General features: G+C 37.0%; 1 protein-coding gene across 20 annotated transcripts in view; it reads left to right on the top strand.

Annotated features, from left to right (window-relative positions):
* Positions 1 to 24,652, top strand: part of EPS8 (epidermal growth factor receptor pathway substrate 8) — a 213,212-nt gene that overhangs the window by 139,674 nt on the left and 48,886 nt on the right. For 14 of the 20 annotated variants that reach the window (XM_060413377.1, XM_060413375.1, XM_060413366.1 and 11 more), the window contains 7 exons: positions 10,305 to 10,355; positions 11,717 to 11,784; positions 12,819 to 12,980; positions 14,745 to 14,894; positions 17,771 to 17,853; positions 18,408 to 18,544; positions 24,160 to 24,233. In XM_060413377.1, coding sequence (XP_060269360.1) covers positions 10,305 to 10,355; positions 11,717 to 11,784; positions 12,819 to 12,980; positions 14,745 to 14,894; positions 17,771 to 17,853; positions 18,408 to 18,544; positions 24,160 to 24,233 — 725 coding nt within the window. The remainder of the gene's footprint in view (positions 1 to 10,304; positions 10,356 to 11,716; positions 11,785 to 12,818; positions 12,981 to 14,744; positions 14,895 to 17,770; positions 17,854 to 18,407; positions 18,545 to 24,159; positions 24,234 to 24,652) is intronic. The other 6 variants (XM_060413379.1, XM_060413367.1, XM_042247482.2 and 3 more) reach the window with 1 other exon arrangement.

Raw genomic sequence — 24,652 nt, forward strand, 5'->3', positions numbered from 1 at the left:
CCTGGTTGAAATCCAGTTCTACCATTTATTAGATGAGTGATCCTGAATGAATTACTTTACCTATGTGTCCCTCATTTTGCTTATCTGTATAATGGGAATATCTCATAGGCTTGATATAAGAATTTAATGAGCTGCTACATGTAAAATGCTTAGTACAGTGCCTGGCAAGCAGAAAACTCTGTATATATTTGCTATCGTTGTTATCAACTGTAGGAACCAATAGCATTTTCTCAAGTTGAAATTCTTTTCTTTTTATGTCATTCAGAGCTACAGAATTTTGGCTGTGGTAAAAATGACTCATTCCAAGATTTTGTGATTCTTTCTCTTTCTGTATATCCAGTGACTAGACTTTACAACTCAAATGACACATCCATAAAATGGATTTTATACCATATACATTTTCCTATGACCTTGTCAATCTGATTAGCTTTGGTTTCAGTTCTCTTGAGTACAATATTGTGACATTCTTACCATGCCCTAGTTATTATGAGTTGTAGATCTAGAGAATATATTCAACAAATATTTATTTTGTGATTAATATGTGCCCAGAACAGGGCCAGTAATATATGTGCCCCAAACAGGGCCAGTAATAAGGTCCCTTGACTTTATGAAACTTGCACTCTAGAGCATGACTTAAAGAAACTGAAAAGGGAAAAACTTTTTTTCTTTTTTGCAAAAATAATTCCTTCAGTCTTTCATTTCAAGACAGATACTTATTTGTTTCTGTGTGCCTGGCTGTGATGTTCACAGTCTCTGTTTACATGTCATTTGATTCATTTCAAAGATGAATAAGAGATGGTCATTGGTTGGGCACTGTTTTGGTGAGGTAGACCTGTGCATGCGATGTTATAAAGTGCTGAATAAGCTTGGATGGCAACGAGGTACATATGGTGGTGCAGTGGGGTCAACTCTTCTATGTGAGTGGGGTGAGCAGGAGGAATTTCATGGAGAGGTTAAACTCTGAAATTCTTCAGGCATTTGTGGGGCTAGAGGGTGCCTTAAACAGTTGTATTAACCCTTTTAAAAGTAGACCCTAAGCTCCATGAATATGGGCCACCTTTGCCTTCTTTGCTTCAGGATTCCCTAAGTTTAGCTCAGCGGCTAATATATAACTTATGCTCAGTTAATACCTGTAGAATAAATATAGTGCATCAATGAGTTGTAAACAGTTGAATACTAACTGGAGGGTTCAAGGTGGTACATCAGGAAAGATCAGAAAAACAAACATAGACTACATTAGAAAAAAACAATGTGCTGACATCTGGACATTGTTTAAAAAATGACTGGTCAGTGAAGTGCTTTAATGGAGGTGGGGGTGAGGGGGAGAATTAAGATGTCCTATTTGTCTTGAATCACTCTGGTAGCAGGTCAGGATGGATTCAATGTATATGGATAGGAATAGATGAATCAGAGACCTAAATAATGTAGATAAGTCAGATATATAAATAATAACCCAAAGATTTTTGTTAAGGAGAAAGAGTATTAAGCTTTTCACAAATACTATAGATTCAAAGGTCTATTTTCAGAGAGCTAAGACAGAAGAATCACTGCAAATGGTGATTGCAGCCATGAGATTAAAAGACGCTTACTCCTTGGAAGGAAAGTTATGACCAACATAGACAGCCTATTAAAAAGCAGAGACATTACTTTGTCAACAAAGGTCCATCTAGTCAAAGTTATAGTTTTTCCAGTAGTCATGTATGGATGTGAGTTGGACTATAAAGAAAGCTGAGTGCCGAAGACTTGATGCTTTTGAACTGTGATGTTGGAGAAGGCTCTTGAGAGTCCCTTGGACTGCAAGAGATCCAACCAGTCCATCCTAAAGGAGATCAGTCCTGGGTGTTCATTGCAAGGACTGATGTTGAAGCTGAAACTCCAATACTTTGGCCACTTGATGTGAAGAGCTGACTTATTTGAAAACAGCCTGATGTTGGGAAAGATTGAGGGCAGGAGGAGAAGGGGACAACAGAGGATGAGATGGTTGGATGGCATCACCGACTCAATGGACATGGTTTTAGGTAGACTCCAGGAGTTGGTGATGGACAGGGAGGCCTGGTGTGTTGTGGTTCATGGGGTTGCAAAAAGTCAGACACGACTGAGCAACTGAACTGAACTGAAGACAGGAATAAGGAATAAAAATTAAGACTCACTTTCAAATGTTAATATTTTGTATTGGTTGCAATTTCATGAAATCATTGCTCAAGGATTGAGTCTTTAGCTTTTTTTTTTTTAATATTTTTTGAAGGACAATTGATTTACAGAATTTTGTTGTTTTCTGTCAAACCTCAACATGAATCAGCCATAGGTATACATATATCTGCTCCCTTTTGATCTTCCCTTCCATCTCCCTCCCCATCTCACCCCTTTAGGGTGATACAGACCCCTGTTTGAGTTTCTTGAGCCATACAGCAAATTCCCGTTGGCTGTCTATTTTATATATGGTAATGTAAGTTTTCCATGTTACTCTTTCCATACATATTCTTTCTTACCCTCTCCTCCTCTCTCCCCATGTTCATATGTCTGTTCTCTGTTTCTATTTCTCCATTGCTGCCCTGTAAATAAGTTCTTCAGTACCATTCTTCTGGCTCATTTGAGAAGACCTTTGTGAAAGATTGGGGGCAGGAGGAGAAGGGGACAACAGAGGATGAGATGGTTGATTGGCATCACTGACTTAATGGACATGGGTTTGAGTGGACTCCGGGAGTTGGTGATGGACAGGGAGGTCTGGCATGCTGCAGTTCATGGGGTTGCAAAGAGTCGGACACAACTGACCAACTGAACTGAACCATTCTTCTGGATTCTGTATATATGTGTTAGAATACGATGTTTGTCTTTCACTTTCTGACTCGCTTCACTCTGCATAATAAGTTCTAGGTTTATCCACCTCATCAGAACTGTCTCAAATGCATTCCTTTTTATGGCTGAGTAATATTCCATTGTGTATATGTACCACAACTTCTTTATCCTTTCATCTTTCAGTGGACATCTAGGTTGCTTCCATGTTCTAGCTATTGTAGACAGTGCTTCAGTGAACAGTGGGATGCATGGGTCTCTCTGAATTTTGGTTTCCTCAGGGTATATGCCTAGGAGTGGAATTGCTGGGTCATATGGTGATTTTATCCCTAGTTTTTTAAGGAATCTCCATACATCTTCCATAGTGGCTGTATCAATTTATATTCCCACCAACAGTGCAAGAGTATTCCCTTTTCTGTATACCCTCTCCAGCATTTACTGTTTGTAGACTTTTTGATGATGGCCCTTCTGACCAGTGTGAGGTGGTATCTCATTGTTGTTTTGATTTGCATTTCTCTAATAATGAGCAATGTTGAACATCTTTTCGTGTGTTTGTTAGCCATCTGTATGCCTTCTTTGGAGAAATATCTGTTTAGATCTTCTTGCCACTTTTTGATTGGGCTGTTTTTCTGTCATTGACTTGTATGAGCTGCTTCTATATTTTGGAAATTAATCCTTTATCAGTTGTTTCATTTGCTATTCATTCTGAGGATTGTCTTGCTTATAGTTTCCTTTGCTGTGCCAAAGCTTTTAAGTTTAATCAGGTTCCACTTGTTTACTTTTGTTTTTATTTCCGTTACTCTAGGAGGTGGGTCATAGAGGATCTTGCTTTGATTTATGTCATCTAGTGTTCTGCCTATGTTTTCCTCTAAGAGTTTTATAGTATCTGGTCTTACATTTAGGTCTTTAATCCAGTTTGAGTTTATCTTTGTGTTTTATGTTAGGAGGTGTTCTAATTTCATTCTTTTACATGTTGCTGTCCAGTTTTCCCAGCACCATTTATTGAAGAGGCTGTCTTTGCCCCATTGTATATTCTTGCCTCTTTTGTCAAAAATAAAGTACCCATAGGTACATGGGTTTATTTCTGGACTTTCTATTTTGTACCATTGGTCTATATTTCTGTTTTTGTACCAGTACCATACTGTCATGATGACTGTAGCTTTGCAGTATAATCTGAAGTCAGGAGGATTGGTTCCTCCAGCTCTGTTCTTCTTTCTCAAGACTGCTTTGGCTATTTGGGATCTTTTGTGTTTCCATATGAATTGTGAAACATTTTGCTCTAGTTCTGTGAAAAATGCCATTGGTAATTTGATAGGGATCATATTGAATCTGTAGATTGCATTTGGTAGTATAGTCATTTTCACAATATTGAGTCTTCATACCTAGGAACTGCATCTTTAGCTTTTAAGTAGTAAATTTTCATTCCCCCTTTTTATATATAAAGCAAACTGGGGCTCCTTTCTAAGGTGAAGTAATTTGTCAAAATAACATAAATTTAAAAATCTTGACTGTAAGAAAAAGTAACAGTTAATTTGTAATAGTGTGACAAAAATGAGCAGCATATAGGTAAACAGAGGACATAAATAGAATGATGGAAACAGGCAAATGCAAGAAGCAATCATCAGTAAGAAAGAAGACTCAGCAGCGTGTTAGGCTTAGATGTCAGAGGGTTTTAAATTCCTTGAAGTTGCAGGTAACATTTCACTCCTCCTTGTAGCTAATACTCACCTTTCCCTCTCAACACACTGTCCACAAAGACACACATGTACATTATACCTTCTCTCTGACAGGTTTCCAGTAAATGCAATGAGTGAATGGGATGAACGGTTACATGGATGAATGGCAGCATAGAAACATGTCCAGGTTTTGAACAAACCTTTTCTAGTTTATTCAACTGGGAATAAAATTCCAGTGGAAGCTCTAACTTTATTTAGTTAATTTTAGGACTGTTTAGCCTCCCAAACTGCATAGTTCTAACTTTTCTTTTGTAATTAACATGTTGGTAAAGGAAACTCTAGTACTTTGGTCACCCCATGCAAAGAGTTGACTCATTGGAAAAGACTCTGATGCTGGGAGGGATTGGGGGAAGGAGGAAAAGGGGATGACAGAGGATGAGATGGCTGGATGGGATCACTGACTCGATAGACGTGAGTCGGAGTGAACTCCGGGAGATGGTGATGGACAGGGAGGCCTGGCGTGATGTGATTCATGGGGTCGCAAAGAGTCGGACACGACTGAGCGACTGAACTGAACTGAAATGAAATGAAAAGAGAGATTTGTAATGTCATTTATTGTGTCACCGTGTATGCCTTTAAGATTTCTCCTCTCTGATGATTAAACCAGTTGAATAAATCTTTCAAGAATTCACTCACCTTCATGGGTAGCACATGGATTCCTCTGGGATGTGTGGGCATTATTTAGCATGCTGCAACATGAGTTTCATGGTAATGACCACTGTTTTTTATGTACCGAGCACAGGCTAGAGCCTGTCAGGAGTTTCATGCAGCTTGGTCTTTTTTATGAGAACACTTTTCAGTCTGACACCATAATGCACTGTTATGACTGCTTCAGTATCTCTCTCAGAGAGGCAGTGCATGGGTTTGGGGGGCCACGTGATCCGTGGCTGAATCATAGCACTTCTACCAAAAGGGCCGCTGTTTTGAGTAAATGATTTAATCTGTTGGTCCCAGTTTCCTCAACTGCAAAATAGAAATGATGATAATATTGCTTCATATACATATAATATTGTGTATATGAAAAAATAGAGGTAGTGAACCCATCATGGTAGTGAGGAAGGGTATAGGAGGTTAACTTTTAGTCATGGGTTCTCAGATGCATCAAATTTAATATTTTACTGTTACCTCCAAATGATGTCATACATCTCATCTCAGTGATACTTTGCCAGGAACAAGAGGTAATCTTCATCATATATTTTAGAGTTTGCATCCCAGCTATCACTAGAAATATTTTTTATAAGTCCTATGAATGTGAACTGCACAATTATGATAAATTTGCTTCTTCTAGCTATATTCTTTAATTTATTCAAGGAAAATGGTTAAGTTTTGCTGCAGTTTTAATCACCCTAAACTGTCATTTATTCATTATTATACAAGAAATTTTAAAGCCAGCATGTGAGAGGCTCTGCATCAATAAACTCCCTGACAACATAAGTAGGAAATACATATTAATTTCTCTTTCCTACAGTTTCTTTCTTTTCTTATCTCACGGTGGTAACATTTCATTTGGCTGCCATTATCAGGGAATTGAAAATTTTATGTATTTTTTTCCAGCTAGCCTGCTTGTCAAAGTCTTTTTTTAAGGGAAATGCTTGTAAAAAGCCTTAGATATTCCCTTTTGTTGGGGCGTGGCTCCTGTAATCCTTTGTCCATGACTCAGAGGGTCAGCTGGAGGCGTATACTCCAGCTTGTGTACTGTGAGATGCTCAGAGACTGCATTCCTTACCTTTGTTGCTGGTATTGTTGTTTAGCTGCTCAGTCGTGTCTGACTCTTTGCGACCCCATGGCCTGTAGCCTGCCAGGCTTCTCTGTCCATGGGATTCTCCAGGCAAGAATACTGGAGTGGGTTGCCATTTCCTCCTCCAGGGTATCTTCCTGATCCAGGGATGAAACTCATGTCTCCTGCATTGGCAGGTGGATTTTTTACCACTGAGCCACCAGGGAAGCCCATTCCTTAACTTTACACCAAACCATATAGGATCTTTTCCCTTAGGAGTATTTGAAGCTGTTGTATATTCCTGTGTGGCTAGGTCCCAAGCAGTTTTAATAAACTCAGGTGAACTGTCCTTTGTTGGTAACGTGCCTGCTTCTAGCTTTGCTTTTGATATATGTAGGGTAAGAAACAAATAGGAAATATTGTGAGTATTACATATAGGTTGTAAGTAGGGAATAGAGAGTCTATGCATTAAAATGTGCAAATATTAACATTAGATATTATGACATCTCTGTCTTCCACTCAGAGGGCTTATTTTATTTAAGTGTGGGTTCTTTGCTGTGTTCTGAACAGCTGAACTTCCTCGAAAAGTGACTTTCCTTAAAATGAGCTAAATTTGGAATATGACAACTTACCATAACTAATCAGCTGTTTAATGTCATCCTGTCACCAGAAAAATGTTTCACAGAATTACCAGTTAGTCATACTTTATTGTCATGACCTACATTTATTATATTGTTGGGCGGTGATGTAGTAAAAGATAAATATGACAGGCAGTCTCTCAAGTTTCATTTTACCTGAAGTTTGAATGCTGTTGTGATGTTAACATGTGGGAAGATATATTTGTTTTTTTCTTGCTTTTCTTTTTTCTTCTTATGGAGATACTGGTAAAGTGAGCATCAGTAATCTGTTATCTGTATGCTTCATTTCTGTATAACTGACTGTAAACTTTGCTGTATTTTTTACACAGTGCTCAACTCAATGTTCTCAAATATACCGCTTTTCTTAATAGATATTGACCCACATATTTTCCATTTTGTTCTTATCTTTCTTTTTCTTTCAGTTCTTAGTTTGGAATTATTAGTCTCTTTAATTGTCCCATTTGAAATCTAGGAGAGTTCTTATAAATTCAGGTGGCACCAAAGGGTTAAAACCCACTTCTCTTATTTCCATCCTCATCGTTGACAAGGTGTAATTTACTTGGAAAAAATACATAGTTTAAGAAAAAACATTTTTAAAAACTGTAAGTAAAAGTCTCTTGACTGTATATTACCAGGAGGTTGGGCAATGTTAGAGTCAACATCCAGCCACATCCATGTCAAGCACATGTGGCTCAAAAAGACAATTTAGCAATTTTCCTATGTTATCTGAAAGTTTTAAAGCTTTTTCTTTTTCTCCTTGGGGGATGAGCTATTTTAACAACTTGTTGGACCAGGCAATAAAATGAATTCTTAAAAAATGTGGTTTTGTAAAAATGACCTTGTTTGTTTTTAAAAGTGATCTGTTCAAAGACTGATGTGTCAGTCTTGCTTATAGTTGCCTACATCCTGAGAGCATGTAATTATTACTCACTGGAAATGGCAACCCACTCCAGTGTTCTTGCCTGGAGAATCCCAGGGACAGGGGAGCCTGGTGGTCTGCCGTTTATGGGGTTGCACAGAGTCAGACACGACTGAAGTGACTTAGCTTAGCTTAGCTTCTTACTGATTCCCGCTAAGTCACCTCTCCTGTACAGAAATTAAACACTAAAATAATGGTCAAGGAGTTCTCCTTTCCTATGGCTGAAAGTTTCGATAACTGTAAAGTAGTATGAACAATAACCCACTGTTTTACTTAGAGGAATACTTGGCAGCTACTTTTATGTTTGGCTTCCCTCGTGGTTCAGCGGGTAAAGAATCTGCCTGCAATGCAGGAGACCTGGGTTTGATCCCTGGGTTGGGAGGATTCCCTGGAGAAGGGAAAGGCTACCCACCCCAGTATTCTGGCCTAGAGAATTCCACGGAGTGTATAGTCCGTGAGGTCGCAAAGAGTTGGACACTACTGAGTGAGTTTCACTTTCACTTTTATGTTACACTTTTTCTTTTTAATAACCAAATCCTTGCTTTCTGAGCAGCACTTTGTTTTCAGAGAAAGAGAAAATAACAATTTTCTGAATATTAGCTGTTTCAAATATTGCTGTCTTATGTGTAAAGAGCAATATAGGCAAATGAGAATTAGGTATAAATGCTGAGACCTGAGTATTGTTATAGTGGTCATTGTACTCATTCAAGAGTTAAGTGAAACCTTTTTTTTTTTAAAATTAAGACATTTTGGGGGTCAGTTTTAGGTTCACAGCAAAATTGAGGAGTACCAAGATTTTCCATAAACCCCCACAGCCTAGCCTCCTCCACTGTCAGCAGCCACCTTCAGAGGAATACACCTGTTAGATTTGATGAACCTATAGTGATACATGATAATCATCCAAAGTTCACTGAAACCAAAGTTTAACTACCTGGTCCAGAAGTAAAATAGCAGTTTTCACAACACTGTATCAGCTCAATAACACTACAGTAATGCATAAAGAATTTCCATCTTTGCTAACTGAATTCACCTAATTCCATCCGTTTGGGTTTGTATATCTGGTCCATGAAGCACCATCAGTGGCAGTACAGTCAAGCCGAGTTTGTTCCTAACTCTAATTGTCTCAGAGAGAGAGACTATTTGACCGTGACTTACACTCTTAATTTGGAAAGAAAACAATTTCAACTTAGGAGGTGGTAGTTGAGTTGCCCTTTGTACTGATTTTGGAATAGTAGTTTCCAACCTTGGAATTAGAATGAAAAAAATTAGAATTTCCTGGAGAGCTTTTACAAAGCCCAATGCTCAGACTGCATCCTAGACCAACTACATTAGAATCCTGGGCTATGCAGCGTGGGTGGGGAAGGGCGTGCAGTGTTTTTTAACATTCATTTTCTAATGTGCAGCCAAGGTTGAGAACCATTTCCTAGAAAAAGTGATGGACCTCAATAGAGACTTTATCTTAAGTATCATGGTGACTTTATTGAGGGTTTTAGAGCTCTGGGTGAGATAGTTCAGGCTTAGGAGCATAATTACTATTTACAGCTATACTTGAAAGTACATATGATTTTCTTAAAAATTAAATGTTACTCTAATTGCCTTTTAGGAGCGTTATTTCAAAATTTCCTATTAAAATGTTCATGGTAACTTTTATTCATTGACTTAAATCACTGAAACTACTAGTTTATTTGTAAATCCATTTTATGGCATTTACACATTTTTAGGTGGCATTTACACATTTTAAAAGGTGATTTCTTGTAACACATGCATATTATTTGTTGTATAACACTGGAGAGAAAGAGCTTAGGAATTCCTACAATGGATCCTTAATTTAGAATATTAGGAATGGTACCTTATCTTTCAGTTAGCATCAGACTGTTTATGAATGCTATCAAACAGTGTTTTCTACTTTTGTAAAGTATTTTTCTGTAGATTGAGAAACTATGTGTTAGGAAATTTGGGGGAACAAAGTTTTATTGTTTTGTAATGAGAATATTTAATTACAAAACATCTAGTAGTTTTTATCTTCAATTGTGTTTGCCATTCACTTAACTGAAAAACTCAGTCAAGCATTTGAACATCCCAGGGTTGCCATATCAGTATTGGAGACCATGGCAACCGCTGGCATTTCTTTTATGGTCCTGAGGCCAGACAAAAGGAAACAGAGCTGCCCTCATGTTCTGAGTTGGGCATGGAGAATTGTGTTAGAATATGATGAACCAGTGATTCTGAAATACTGATTCTTTTTAAAAGTGTTTTTCTCAGATGTGTCCCTGAATTAAATATTGACTTTTTAAGAATTATCATGGGTTAAGATACTTTCCTTAACCCATCAAGTATCCATTTGTTCATATTTCACATTGATTAATCCTTGGCTAATAATCAGAAAAATTATGGTTGTTCACTCTTAAAAAGGTATAAATTAAGGTTTATGTTTTGTCATATTGGAATAGAAAATTTAAGGTGAAATCAGATGTTTCTTTTCGGTGACATTGTTTTGGTAGGACCAGATGGATCATACTTCTTCAGATCATCGTCCAAACAAAAAAAGAAAGGTAGCAGTTGGTGAATGTTATAGTGTGCCCATTTTTAGTAAATAACTTTCATGCTGCAAAAGCAAAATCAGAATTTATTGGAATAATATCAGAGTGATATAATAAAAGGCATATTTATATTCTCACTTAAGCTTTAAGAAAAATGTAAATGAAAAGTTGTAACTTTCATAGGTATTGTGAAACCGAAAGTTATCGTCTTAAAAAATCCTATGTATCACCTGAGTTAGTATTTTTGTACTTACTTTGCTTTTATGTTCAGCAGAACTTTTCAACTTCTGTTGTAGCAAAATCAGAAAATTTCTATATTACCTGAAACAAACAGGTTTATATTTGGATAAAAATATGGTTATTAGGAAAGCTAAGGTGTGTTTATGTGAGAGAGGTAGAGACAGAGGCAGAGAGAGAGAGAATAAATTTTAGTGCCGTAGGAATCTTGAAATTTGAGCTTACTTAACCCTTGCATTTACAATAAGGGTGCTGAAATGCAGAGTTTTGCCAAAATCAGTCTCCTACTTAGTGACAAGAGACAAAAGCGATAATCCAAACTTTTCTGCTTCCCACTTAGTTTTTTTCCACCGCAGGAAAAAAAATCGGGCAACCCCAAATTTACAAATGATCAAGTTGCTTGATCAGAAAGCAACAAGTACAAAATATTACCGTCACATATTTTATTTTGGTTTTGCAGCATTTTGCAAAAGAAAAACAGGTTGCTTTTTGCTTTTTATTTAGTTGGTGCAGTAACTTTCTACCTAATTTTCTTATTTTTTCTAACAGCTTATACCTACAGTTCTGAGTATCACATTTGTGTTCTGTAGATGTGTGAATATTATTAGAGTTAAATGGCATTAAGTGTGATTGAATCATATTTTAAATCTCCTCTAACCCGCTCCCTAGTGTGGATATGTTGAAACATGTGCCTTGCAGTGTCTATTTTAATAATGTAGTCTAACTCATATACTATAGTATCCATGACAGTATTTGCAGTTCCATTTTGTTCTCAGTGTATTAAAAGATGAAATTTACAAGCCAGATTGTTCTCTTTTCTGGTCAAGAGGACATCCCTGATTAATAACATCTTTAGATGAAATAACTTTTTTCCTTACACATGAATAATCTTGTTAACTTTTGGGATTATGATCATTTATGTTGGTCATATCGTTTTTACATTTCATGTAAGCTTTTCCATGACTTTTTCATTGAATATGAATAATGAGTATTTTTAGATAACCACACAATGGTGACTTGTCAACTACTGTACTTATATATGAGATAGACTAGTTTTAGAGATGGCCATGAGACACTGCTATATGAAGTTCAGCCTATTCATAGGTAAATAACAGCTTTTTAAACTTCTTTTCCAGAACAAAGGAAGAATTATGCACGGGACAGTGTCAGCAGCGTGTCAGATATATCCCAATACCGTGTTGAAGTAAGATACTTTGATGTTTGCTACAATGTAGAATGAAGCTTGAGGGACATAAAAATTGATAGTAAAATCAGAGCGATGTTTTATTTCATGTCTGTGATGTTGTAAATTGGGTTGAAATTTTTCTTTTAGATTTTTAAAAAACAGATGTTAAGTATAAAAGTATCTAGTTAATCTGTTTTCATGGAGAATAAGTTAAAATAACTACTCATTTATCATTATCAGCCTTTTTTTGGATAAAAACAGAACAAAGACGTCTATTTTGTATTATGGAATCTTCTTGAAATAAGCCTTGATGGTTTTGTCTAAAGTTATTGCAAGTTCTGTTTCAACAATGGTCTCTTTTTTAAAAATTTCCCCTCTATTGCTGTCTTTTAAGATACTTGCTCTTAATTGGAATCTATTTGGGTGAACTTTGCTTATTATAATAGAAAATATTGAATTAGGGAATACTTTTTAAATTGCTCCTGTTTTTAGGTTTCTATTTCCTCAAGCATGCTTAATGAAATTTAAAGTTTTGTTTCAGTGGAGTGAAAAGTTTGACACTTGTTGCACACTAGAATTGCTGTTGCTGCTCTCAACTACCAGTATCTCTAGTTTTCAGGCTGGTTTGTTGACCACCTTCTGTTGTTAAACATCTAAATAACAAAGATGGAATATAAAGAGCATGTTATTTAAGCTGTTTAAAGTTTGTTTTTCTCATGTTTGTCTAGTTCAACAAGGCTCAGTATTAAACAGATTTAGGTATTTTATGATTCAAGGCATCATTTCCTCTATTCATCAAAAACCAGTTTTGACTTTATTATCCCAGTAAGGTTCCCATGAAGTTCTAAAGTACTTTGTATTGGGTTGGTGAAAAAGTTCGTTCGGGTTTTCACATAAGAGGTGTGAAAATCCTGAATGAACTTTTTGACCAACCCAATCTTTGTCTTTCCCCTCTACTAGCTGACTTCAGTTAGGTTAACTTTACAATTTTGGGGGGAAAATGTTTACTAAGAGGCTATGTGTGTTATGTTTTTTCTTTTCTCAATCGTAAGCACTTGACCACCTTTGTTCTGGATCGGAAAGATGCTATGATAACTGTTGATGATGGAATAAGGAAGCTGAAATTGCTCGATGCTAAGGGCAAAGTATGGACTCAAGATATGATTCTTCAGGTGGATGAGAAAGCTGTGAGCCTGATCGATTTAGAATCAAAGGCAAGTTTGAAAAACATATACCATTTTATTTTCAAAAAGTCTAAAAATATTTATGTTCACATTAGGTCAGATTGTTTGAACATGGGTAAATATTAAATATTTGCCACCATAAAATACTCTTGCCAGTGAATTTGAAGGAAGAAAGTCCTTCTCCATATACTTTATGCATGCACAATCATGTTTTTAAACCAGAAATAGAGGGGTACAATGTTTCTTTAACCATATATGATGAGATGGAAGAAGTGGGAAAAACATACCTAGCGCTAAACTAAAGCCCCTATAGGGCACTCTTCTTTAAGACATATGTTAATTATATGCTAGGCCAAGCCATATCCAAGTGTTGTGGTTTGAACCGCAGTGAGTGAATTGGGATGAAGGAGTTTGTGTGTATGTGCCTGAACTTCCACCAGGTCAACACTGGGTACCTTTCTTTCACACAGGTAGTCAGGTAAGATGCTGGAGCTCTTAAAAGAGGCCTTTTCTGAGCCCCATCACCTAGAAGGCATTTGAGTTGCTAAGATAAAGAAAATAACTTTTGTAATCATGTTAAAGTATTCTAATAGGAGTATGGTGTAAAATTTGCCCTTTCTTTCATCTCATCCATTGCATTCTGTGAGAGAATAATACCCGGGAGCTTCTCTAATCCTCCTAGTTTCAAGTAGTTATAGAGAAGGAATATTAATTTATTCTGAAAGAAAATTGTTATCTCCCTGGTGTGACCTAGAAATTACATTCTGTTTTAATGGAATCTGCATTTTTTGTTTCACCTTTCTGGGTCCCAAGGAATGAGGGCTTAGAATCAATTTATGGCGTGATGTCTGTGTATATGTGCTGTCTATAGTAAAAGTTATTGTTGTTTTTTTTATGTTCCACTTATCAGGGATGTTGGATTTTGTTTACTTATAAAAAGCCACCATTTCTCCCATCAGTCACATCATGACACTGCTTGCCATTTGTGTAAGGCCATTCATGTTAGGATAACCACCTTAAATGTATCTCATTAACAAAGAATTCATTATTATTATGAACAGAAAATTAATTTGTTTCAGAAGTAATTATTTGATCTATCAGGGTCTTATTGGCATGCCTTTTTATTGGTTAGAGACTGTTCAACTTCATATGACCAAATAGCTTAATCATTTCAAAGAATGTATTTTTTAGCAAGATTCTTCTAACCCTAATATTTTTGGCTGGAGAAACTTACATAGTGAATTTTTCCATCTAAGAGATTCACTGAAATAAAAAGTGTACAAATGATGTATTATTCTTAGCTTAACATTTGTGATTACTAAAGATAAAAACTAAGAGTTTGACTGTAATATTCAAGTAAAAACAAAACATAGCAAAACCTTGATATTATAGAGCCACAAGGAAAAGAATACCAGGTAAGATGGATAATAACTTTGGAAAGAGGCCTCAGTTTACCTAATTTTTCTCTTAAAGGCATCCTGTCTATCCCATAATCTTAGGAAATCATTACTGCTAATTTCAGGTTTTCTTCTGTTTATAAGAACAGAACCACATTCCTTTATTAAATATTTCCATCTTTTTTGCTCTTTCTCTCACTGCTCCTCTAGCCCAGAATGGTGTATTTTCTGTCTCCTTGTACCTACTCGTCCTCCATATTTTCTGTGTTTACTAGTGTTCATTGTCAGTGTGGTTTGCATACTTTTAAAAATTATTGGTATGATGCCTAGAGCTCTTTGTGGAGCAGATTTTACATATCCAATGAAAAGTAAGGCAAGTTGTATTTTTGCTTTTTAGAATGAATTGGAGAATTTTCCTTTGAACACCATTCAGCATTGCCAAGCTGTGATGCACTCCTGTAGCTATGATTCGATTCTTGCCCTGGTGTGCAAAGAGCCAACCCAGAGCAAGCCAGACCTTCATCTTTTCCAGTGTGATGAGATTAAGGTAAAAGGCTGGTGAATTTTCTCTCGCTTTAAGCAGATGTTCTAGCTTTTGATTACCTTCTTCAATCATATGGCTACTCGGTACTAGATTTTTAGTGTCTTACAGTTTTGTAAGGAAAAGCACCTCAGTATCTTCCCCAGGATGTTTAGGCTAAATAAATAAAGAGAAGATTGAGTGTTATTTTAAAAAATCAGATGCATTCTGTTTATTTTAAAAATGTGCAGATAATACATTAAATTCTTCACTGAGGGACTTGGACTTATAATTAAAGACTGATTCTTCAAAAATCATGCTTCACAGACAATAACCATGTCATCTGTTTCATTCTGTTTTGTGCTGGCACCAATCACATAGCATGGGTTATCGCAGTGGAACATTTGGATGCTTTCCATGGTACTGATTTAAGGGTTACTGTTTGATTATGTGACTTGAAAAATTGCTCAAGTTATGTAATCCCCAAGTCATAATGTGAAAAGAGTTGAGCATAGTTACTGGTAATAATACGCCATATCCTGAAGATTTATATTTCAAAGTACACTGTAAATTTCAAGTGACTGTAATTTGTGATGCTTTATTGGACGTTAGAATTGATCTGCAACCTTGAATCTTTATTTCATGAGTTGATTTCTCTAAAAAGGAAAATGTTTTTAATTGAGTTGATTTTTGCTTTGCCAAGAACAGTGATTTACCACTTGATTGTATGTAATATATACAGGCGTTCTTTTTCTTATAAAGAAATGTTGGGAGATTAGCATAAAGTGTCATTTGATTTTTTCTGTAATTCTTTGGCATTAAAATATGATAGGTAAATTAAGATTGACTATAAATAGTATATTTTATAATTTTCTCTTTATTTCAATTTATGTCATAAATGACTTTCTAAAAACTATTTAAGTAAATGACTTTCTTACTTGGAAACAATTGTGGCAATAGATAATTTGTATAAGTTCATTCGACTTTTCATATGTTGCCTTTGTAAAGTCATAAAACACGTTAAGAATTTTTTTTTGCAAGGTTAGATTTGTTACATCAGTAAGGATTAAGATGGATATTTTACTCTGAAAACAGTGAAATTTAATTCAAACATTTTATACACAGAGAGCTATGCTTAAAGACATTTTAAATCTGCTATATGTCTCAGTGCTCGAAAATCTCTCCCTGGAAGCTGTTATTGGACCTAGTGAAGTTTCTGGATTCCAGTTTTGAGGATAAAGGGCTTGCTTTATTTGTTGGGGCATGATGATATTGATGGGTCCCAAACAGATTTACTGAATGCTGTTTTGTCCTGCTTAAAAGCTTGAGTACCACCACACAGCTCTATGCATGTACTCACTGGTGCCATATTCCACATTTTGGATGGATTTTTTCCCCTTGCCCTGTTAGAAATATAAATGCAGTGATATATGTAGTTTCTTTTATATGGGTCATCTTGCAGCTTCCCTTTTGAGTTTTAACCTTTCTTTATCATGGGACTTTATACAGTGCTCCTGCCCACCTCAGTATAAATTTTTTCTTGGAAATATGATAGCCAACTCCACACCCTGCCCATAGGAAATTCAGGACTCCTAGACATTCTTCCTGAAACTAGGGTGTTCTTACCCAAGTGATGCTGGACTAGGACACGTTAGCATTCTCGTTTAATAGGTGTGTGACGTAGGCCAAATCATCATATGAGTATTCTTCAGTTTTACTAATTATAAAACAAGAAAAGATTATATGATCTTTAAGTGTCTCCTCACTTTTAAAATTTTATGACTACCTGTGCCTATGGTAAAGAGTATAATATATAACTATGTATGTATGTATGTGTGTATGTGGGAGCATTCCTGGTGGCCCCATGGTAAAAGAATCCTCCTGCCAGTATAGGAGATGCAGGTTTGATCCCTGGGTCAGGAAGATGCCCTGGAGAAGGAAATGACAAGCCACTTCGGTATACTTGAAATGCCCTGGGAAATGCCATGGACAGAGGAGCCTGGCAGCCTGCAGTCTGTGAGGTTGCAAAGAGTCAGACACAACTTAGCAACTAAATAACAATATGTGTGTGAGTGTGTGTGTGTGTGTATTTGAGGAAAACATACATAATTACAGAGAACAAGCTGACATAAAATAGGAGATGAATATATCCCAGCAAGAATGTGATATACAGTAATAATCACTGGCTATAAGTAAACTTCAGAACCAAACAAACTTCTTAGCTGCTAATCTCACATTGATTCCCAAGAAAACCACATCAGACATTCAAATGCTCTTGTTGGAAAAGTATCAGAAACATCATTCCTTTGGAGAAAGCTAAATTTTATTAACCTGAAATGACAGAATAAAAGGGTTATCACAAGGGTTACAGCCAAGTGTTGGGGTCCACCTAGTGATGACTTGGGGCTGTCTTAAACTGAGGGAGTGGCTCTGCTGGAACTGAGTTATGTATGTCCACTGTTAATGGGTGCCCAGTGGATGGTGAGGATGGGGGAGGGGAGGGATATTGCTGCATATGCTGGTACTTCGGATTCCTCCACCTCTTCCCAGGCAGAGGTATTAACCCAGTTACATTTTCAGCATGTGATTACACTTTCAACATATGCAAATCCCTTTTCTCTTTGCTTTTATACAAGTATAGCTTTTTTTTTTTTTTAATTAAAGGAGTCTGGATGAAATAATCTTTAAAAATTCCTTCCATTTTCGGATCCTTTCATTACAAAGTTCACTGAAAAAAACTACAAGTGTCATGTTTCAAAAGCAGATTTTTTAAAAAGTCACTTTTCTTTTGCATCAAGACATTCATTGATTTGGACAGCGAACATAATCCCTCTTTCTGTTTTAACCTACATACCAAGATAAAGAAATCCATAACCTCCCAGGTAATTTGTCTTTCGTTGCAGGCAAACCTAATTAGTGAAGATATTGAGAGTGCAATCAGTGACAGTAAAGGAGGGAAGCAGAAGAGGCGGCTTGATGTCTTGAGGTAAAAACATTAAAAGAAATTAAGGGCTAGAATTGGTAGTCATTTTTTTCTTTAAAAATTAAAATATTTTTAGCAAAGGTATATTATCATGTTTTACAGATTACAGTCTGTAATCTCAGCTCATTTGCTTTCCCAAGGTTGTTGGTGTGTATGTGTGTGCGCATGACTTTTCTCTCCATAATTCTGGTATTTCTCTGGTATGGCTTCTCCCACTTCTGTTGTCCTAGAGACTCATGAACAAAAGAGTGGCATTTTAAGGGAAGACAGCCTAAGGGAATATAAATAGATATTAGGACTCTAGTGTTAATACCCTTTGCTAATCATAGGAGACCCAGAAAAATACATTAAATCTGGTTTTCAGCTGAACTGAAAATGTTCTATACTTTTCATATACATTTATAAATATACATAATATGGAATGGTTAAGAAATCCTTGTTTTTCTACCCCAAGGCATACTTCTTGAGGTTAAAGAACTAATACATAAAACTGAGAGAACTGATGTGTTATAGAAATAGAGATGGTAAATATTCAGTTTGTTTTCATCTGTATTCAGGATGATTTCCAAAGCAGACCCTGGTATACCACCTCCACCCAAAGCTCCTGCCCCCGTACCCCCTGGCACTGTGACCCAGGTGGACGTTAGGAGTCGAGTGGCAGCCTGGTCTGCATTGGCAGCTGACCAAGGAGACTGTGAGTACTTCCAGGGATTGGTACTTATTGAACATTTACTTTGAGTGGTGACACAGTTCTTGCTTTCAGGCTCTGATGCTGATTTCTAAGCTGAAACTTGAGGTTGGTTTTGTAAAAATAGATCTTATGTAAAGGAAAGTTAAGGGCTTTGTAAGATTATTGTTTCTAAGAGTTAAGACCAGTCTTCTAATACATCTAGTGTTAGAGTCTTTTCTTTTTAAAGCACTCAAAGAGGGAGTTTGACTCAACTAACAATTAAAAGAGTGATAATATAATATTTTAATATACTCAACATTATAAAATATATTTAAATATAATGCATTACACTTAATATAATATTTTAATATCTAAATTAAATATTTTAATATTTAATATAATTTAGATCAATATTTTAAAATGATAATTCTTCGAAGTTCTTTCCATTACTGTTATCTTACACTGTCCTCTCTTGGACAAACTGTTCATGTTTATAAGGGCAGGATGTCAGGACAGGGGATAGGGAGGTGGAAAAGGGATAAACTGCATTCATCACCATGTAAATTTACCTAATGGGTCCTATGTCTGTACTGTCATTTTGCTTTGATATTCTTAAAAGAAAGAACCATATCAAAGAACATAGTGTAATATATGTCAGAATGTTTCACTACGTCTGAAATTTTTATAACTAGAAAATGCCTTAACATATGTTTGGTCTAATCTCTTGATTATAAAGGTAAATAAATTGTGATCTGGTGAGTCTGAATTTGATGGAGACCATAGTGTCAGTTCTTTTACCTCCTAGTTTAGTGTGACTGCTTAAATCACTTACTCTTTAACTAGTAAAGCATCATTCATGAGAATATCTAGCAGTGTAGTTAAACCAAAAAACTTAATTGACAAAATAAGTGATACTGGACTGTCCTTTGAGTCTGTGAACCAAATTTAGGCTCTGGGGCAAGCCCGGGATATACCTGTGTGACCTTAAAAGTTATGCCTCACTTGCAGAATGGAAATGAGTTAAACTCATATGTTTCTGAGAATCTGAAAGGGAATAATATATATGATAGTACCTGGAACAGCATAGTAGGTAGTCATTTTTGCCAAATTGAGTTCATTTTATTAATCACTTTCCATTTTATTTAGATTCTTGTGTCCTTAAAGCTATTTTCAGTTTACATATAAGCCCAGCTACCAAACAGATGAAAGAAAGAAATCTTTGAAGCATCCATTTTTCAAAAATAAAGTAGCATAATTATTAGTTACTGTAACTTTTTAACACTTTATATACATTTCCACTTTGTATTTACAGTGCTAAGTGGAATTTTATAGTGTTTTCTACTGGTGTACTTAGAGTATTTTAGCTATTATTACTCTTTTGGTAGAGGAGACGTGGGCTTTATTTTGAGAGAGGTTAAAATGGTCTTCCTTGAAGTTGAGGAAGGGTAAGACACCTTAAGTTTTTTAGAAATTCTGAATAAACCTATAAAAACATCCATCAAACCTATAATTTACAACAACAAAATCTATTCCCAGGAATTTCTGAGCCCTCATTGTGTGTGTTAGTTACTCAGTCATGTCCGACTCTGTGACCCCATGGACTATAGCCCACCAGGCTCCTCTGTCTATGGGATTTTCCAGGCAAAAGTACTGGAGTGGGTTCAGTTCAGTTCAGTTCAGTTCAGTCTCTCAGCCATGTCTGACTCTTTGCGACCCCATGAATCGTAGCACACCAGGCCTCCCTGTCCATCAACTCCCGGAGTTCACTCAGATTCACATCCATCGAGTCAGTGATGCCATCCAGCCATCTCATCCTCGGTCATCCCCTTCTCCTCCTGCCCCCAATCCCTCCCAGCATCAAAGTCTTTCCCAATGATTCAACTCTTCCCATGAGGTGGCCAAAGTACTGGAGTTTCAGCTTTAGCATCATTCCTTCCAAAGAAATCCCAGGGCTGATCTCCTTCAGATTGTATTGGTTGGATCTCCTTGCAGTCCAAGGGACTCTCAGTCTTCTCCAAAACCACAGTTCAAAAGCATCAATTCTTTGGCAGTCCAAGTCTCACATCCATACATGACCACAGGAAAAACCATAGTCTTGACTAGACGGACCTTAGTCGGCAAAGTAATGTCTCTGCTTTTGAATATGCTATCTAGGTTGGTCATAACTTTTCTTCCAAGGAGTAAGCATCTTTTAATTTCATGGCTGCAGTCACCATCTGCAGTGATTTGGGAGCCCCCAAAAATAAAGTTTGACACTGTTTTCACTGTTTCCCATCTATTTCCCATGAAGTGATGGGACCGGATGCCATGATCTTCGTTTTCTGAATGTTGAGCTTTAAGCCAACTTTTTCACTCTCCTCTTTCACTTTCATCAAGAGGCTTTTTAGTTCCTCTTCACTTTCTGCCATAAGGGTGCTGTCATCTGCATATCTGAGGTTATTGATATTTCTCCTGGCAATCTTGATTCCAGCTTGTGTTTCTTCCAGTCCAGCGTTTCTCATGATGTACTCTGCATAGAAGTTAAATAAGCAGGGTAGCAATATACAGCCTTGACTTACTCCTTTTCCTATTTGCAACCAGTCTGTTGTTCCATGTCCAGTTCTAACTGTTGCTTCCTGACCTGCATACAGATATCTCAAGAGGCAGGTCAGGTGGTCTGGTATTCCCATCTCTCTCAGAATTTTCCACAGTTTATTGTGATCCACACAGTCAAGGGCTTTGGCATAGTCAAGAAAGCAGAAATAGATGTTTTTCTGGAACTCTCTTGGTTTTTCGATGATCCAGCAGATGTTGGCTATTTGATCTCTGGTTCCTCTGCCTTTTCTAAAACCAGCTTGAACATCAGGGAGTTCACGGTTCACATATTGCTGAAGCCTGGCTTGGAGAATTTTGAGCATTACTTTACTAGCATGTGAGATGAGTGCAATTGTGCGGTAGTTTGAGCATTCTTTGGCATTGCCTTTCTTTGGGATTGGAATGAAAACTGACCTTTTCCAGTCCTGTGGCCACTGCTGAGTTTTCCAAATTTGCTGGCATACTGAGCACAGCACTTTCACAGCATCATCTTTCAGGATTTGAAATAGCTCAATAGGAATTCCATCTCCACTAACTTTGTTCATAGTGATGCTTTCTAAGGCCCACTTGACTTCATGTTCCAGGATGTCTGGCTCTAGATTAGTGATCACACTGTCGTCATTTTCTGGGTCGTGAAGATCTTTTTTGTACCATTCTTCTGTGCATTCTTGCCACCTCTTCTTAATATCTTCTGCTTCTGTTAGGTCTATACCATTTCTGTCCTTTATGGAGCCCATCTTTGCATGAAATGTTCCCTTGGTATCTCTAATTTTCTTGAAGAGATCTCTAGTCTTTCCAATTCTGTTCTTTTCTTCTATTTGTTTGCATTGATCACTGAAGAAGGCTTTCTTATCTCTTCTTGCTATTCTTTGGAACTCTGCGTTCAGATGCTTATATCTTTCCTTTTCTCCTTTGCTTTTCGCTTCTCTTCTCTTCACAGCTATTTGTAAGGCCTCCCCAGACAGCCATTTTGGTTTTTTGCATTTCTTTTCCATGGGGATGGTCTTGATCCCTGTCTTCTTTACAGTGTCGCGAACCTCATTCCATAGTTCATCAGGCACTCTATCTATCAGATCTAGGCCCTTAAATCTATTTCTCACTTCCACTGTATAATCATAAGGGATTTGATTTAGATCATAGCTGAATGGTCTAGCAGTTTTTCCCTACTTTCTTCAATTTAAGTCTGAATTTGGTAGTAAGGAATTCATGATCTGAGCCACTGGAGTGGGTCGCCATTCCCTTCTCCAGGGGAATCTTCCTGACCCAGGGATCGAATCCCAGTCTCCTGCATTGCAGGCAGACTCTTTACAGTCTGAGTCACCAGTGAAGTCCCTCATTAGATGTTGTCTAAAGTACTCTGTACAGTCTCATCTATCAAGTTGCAGTTAGATAAGCTTTTCAGAACTTCTAGTTTACTACTAGGTCAAACAGAACACACTGCTTACCATGTGAGGTTCTGCCTGGATCCAGGACACTTTGTAGTTGAAAGCCCTCTAAGGGGAGTATCTCTCTGTTCGCCTGAAGGCTCCAGCTGACTTAGGTTGGATGTCTCCTTCTTCCTAACCTAGACATAGCTCTTGGGCCTTCCCAGGCGGCACAGTGGTAAAGAATCTGCCCGCCAGTGCATGAGATCTGGGTTTGATTCCTGGGTCTGAAAGATCCCCTGGAGGAGCAAACGGCACCCCACACCAGTATTCTTGCCTGGAGAATCCCATGGATAGAGGAGCCTGGCAGGTTACAGTCCACAGGCCCCAAAGAGTCAGACACAACTTAGCATGCAGGCAGACATGCAGCCATAGCCCTACCCTGACTCCAGAAGAGATCTCTGTAGACTAGTGGCAATTGCAGTGCGTTCCTAGTAGTGCTTCAGACTATGAAAAACTCTGAGAAATACTGCATATCTCTCACTGTGTCCTCCAAATGATATTTTGGGACCTAGTAGAGTTCCTAATACCTATATTTCAGCTTCAGCTTAACTGCTGCCTGGTATACCTATAGCCAAGATAGCAGCCAACCACATGTAAAAACAGCAGCTAACTGGCTAGATTGCATATATGGAAATTGTACTGATTAAGTTTTGTAAGACTCAGTGATTTGTTTTTTTCTTTTTTGGTGAATATTCCATTTAAGGGTAAAGTTAGGCATAGAGGAGGCATAGCAGTTTGCAGTATTTTTTGCACTTCTCTTTATTGAACATGATGAGCCATGAGGATCCATCATGAGTTGTGTTTCCATTTAGTAATGATGCAGTTCTCCTGTTCCATCCATCCCTTTTTCTTTCATTTCCTCTACTGAGAAATCTTGGAATGAGTATCTGTGTTAATTGAAAGTGTTAACAGTCTTGTAGCTGGAAGGAGTTCAGATAATGATACTGATTATCATGCCCTAGCCAGCTGAGCTGACATAGTATCTCGAGACTTTTGTTCTTCAATTTGCAAATTCTTGTAGGTATTTCTGCTTTTAAAGCATATAGCTTCAAATGAGAATTAGCCCAACATTATGGGCTTTAAGCTTAATTACAACTGGAATATTAGAAGCCCTTTACTATCAGAAGACCCAAAGCTTTACTATTATCACGATGTTAGAAAGTATGAGAATGACGAGCTTTAAAACTTAGAACTTAGTTAACTTAGTAAACTTAGAACTTCTTAAAAGCACCTTTTAAGAAATAGGTGCTTAAAAAACATATATATTTTTTCTTCTGCAGTAGTTAAAGGGTACTAAGTTAGGCTTGGTTCCACAGGCATCTGACTTTAGAAGAGAGAGAATAGGGGGGAAATTACAGGGTAAATCAATACCATGGAGACAGAAGGCTGGTACTTCAGCTCTGTCAAGTGTGGTGGTGGGAATGAGTGTCAGAGATGAGGGTGGTGAGGATACGTGTCAGAGATGCTAGTGGCGAGGGTACAGGCCAGAGGTGATGAGCACAGCTTTGATTTTTGTATCCAGTGCAAGAGTTTACTTTTGCCAGTGGCTCTCTTTTCTAGACAGTTTGCATGTCTGGTTATCTATATTGGTATCACTTAAACAACAGGTTGAGAGATGTATGATTTTCTTTTCTTTAGTTGAGAAACAGAGACATTATTACCAGCAGGAAGAAACACCTGAGATGATGGCAGCCCGCATTGACAGGGATGTGGTAAGTGAGACAGTCATCATTAGACCATTGGTTCTTTCTTTTTTTAGAGAAAAAATGTTAACAGGAAAAGTTAAGTTTATTTAAATATATTTTGTGGAAACTATATTTTCTCTTTTCAGTGGTGGCTATGACCTTTGAATTATTTTTTTTTTTCTTAACAATTTTTGCCTTTACCTTTAGCTAGTAGACTATGGCTGTGATAGAACTAGGATATTAACTGGTTTACAAAGGAGTTTAAGCTGAATGGTCAAGATTTAAGGGATTTTTCTTTTTTTGTGGTTTGTAATCTATAATTAAAATATCTTATTAATTTGTCTTCCTGGAATTTATTCTAAAGTGTTTTATAATGCCTAAAAGATAAAAGTTATGTGGCATTTCTTAAGGGTAGATAAGTATATTTTAATACTTAAAAGATAAGG

The sequence above is a fragment of the Ovis aries genome, chromosome 3 (genome assembly GCF_016772045.2).
Source record: "Ovis aries strain OAR_USU_Benz2616 breed Rambouillet chromosome 3, ARS-UI_Ramb_v3.0, whole genome shotgun sequence".
Classification (NCBI taxonomy): Eukaryota; Metazoa; Chordata; class Mammalia; order Artiodactyla; family Bovidae; genus Ovis; species Ovis aries.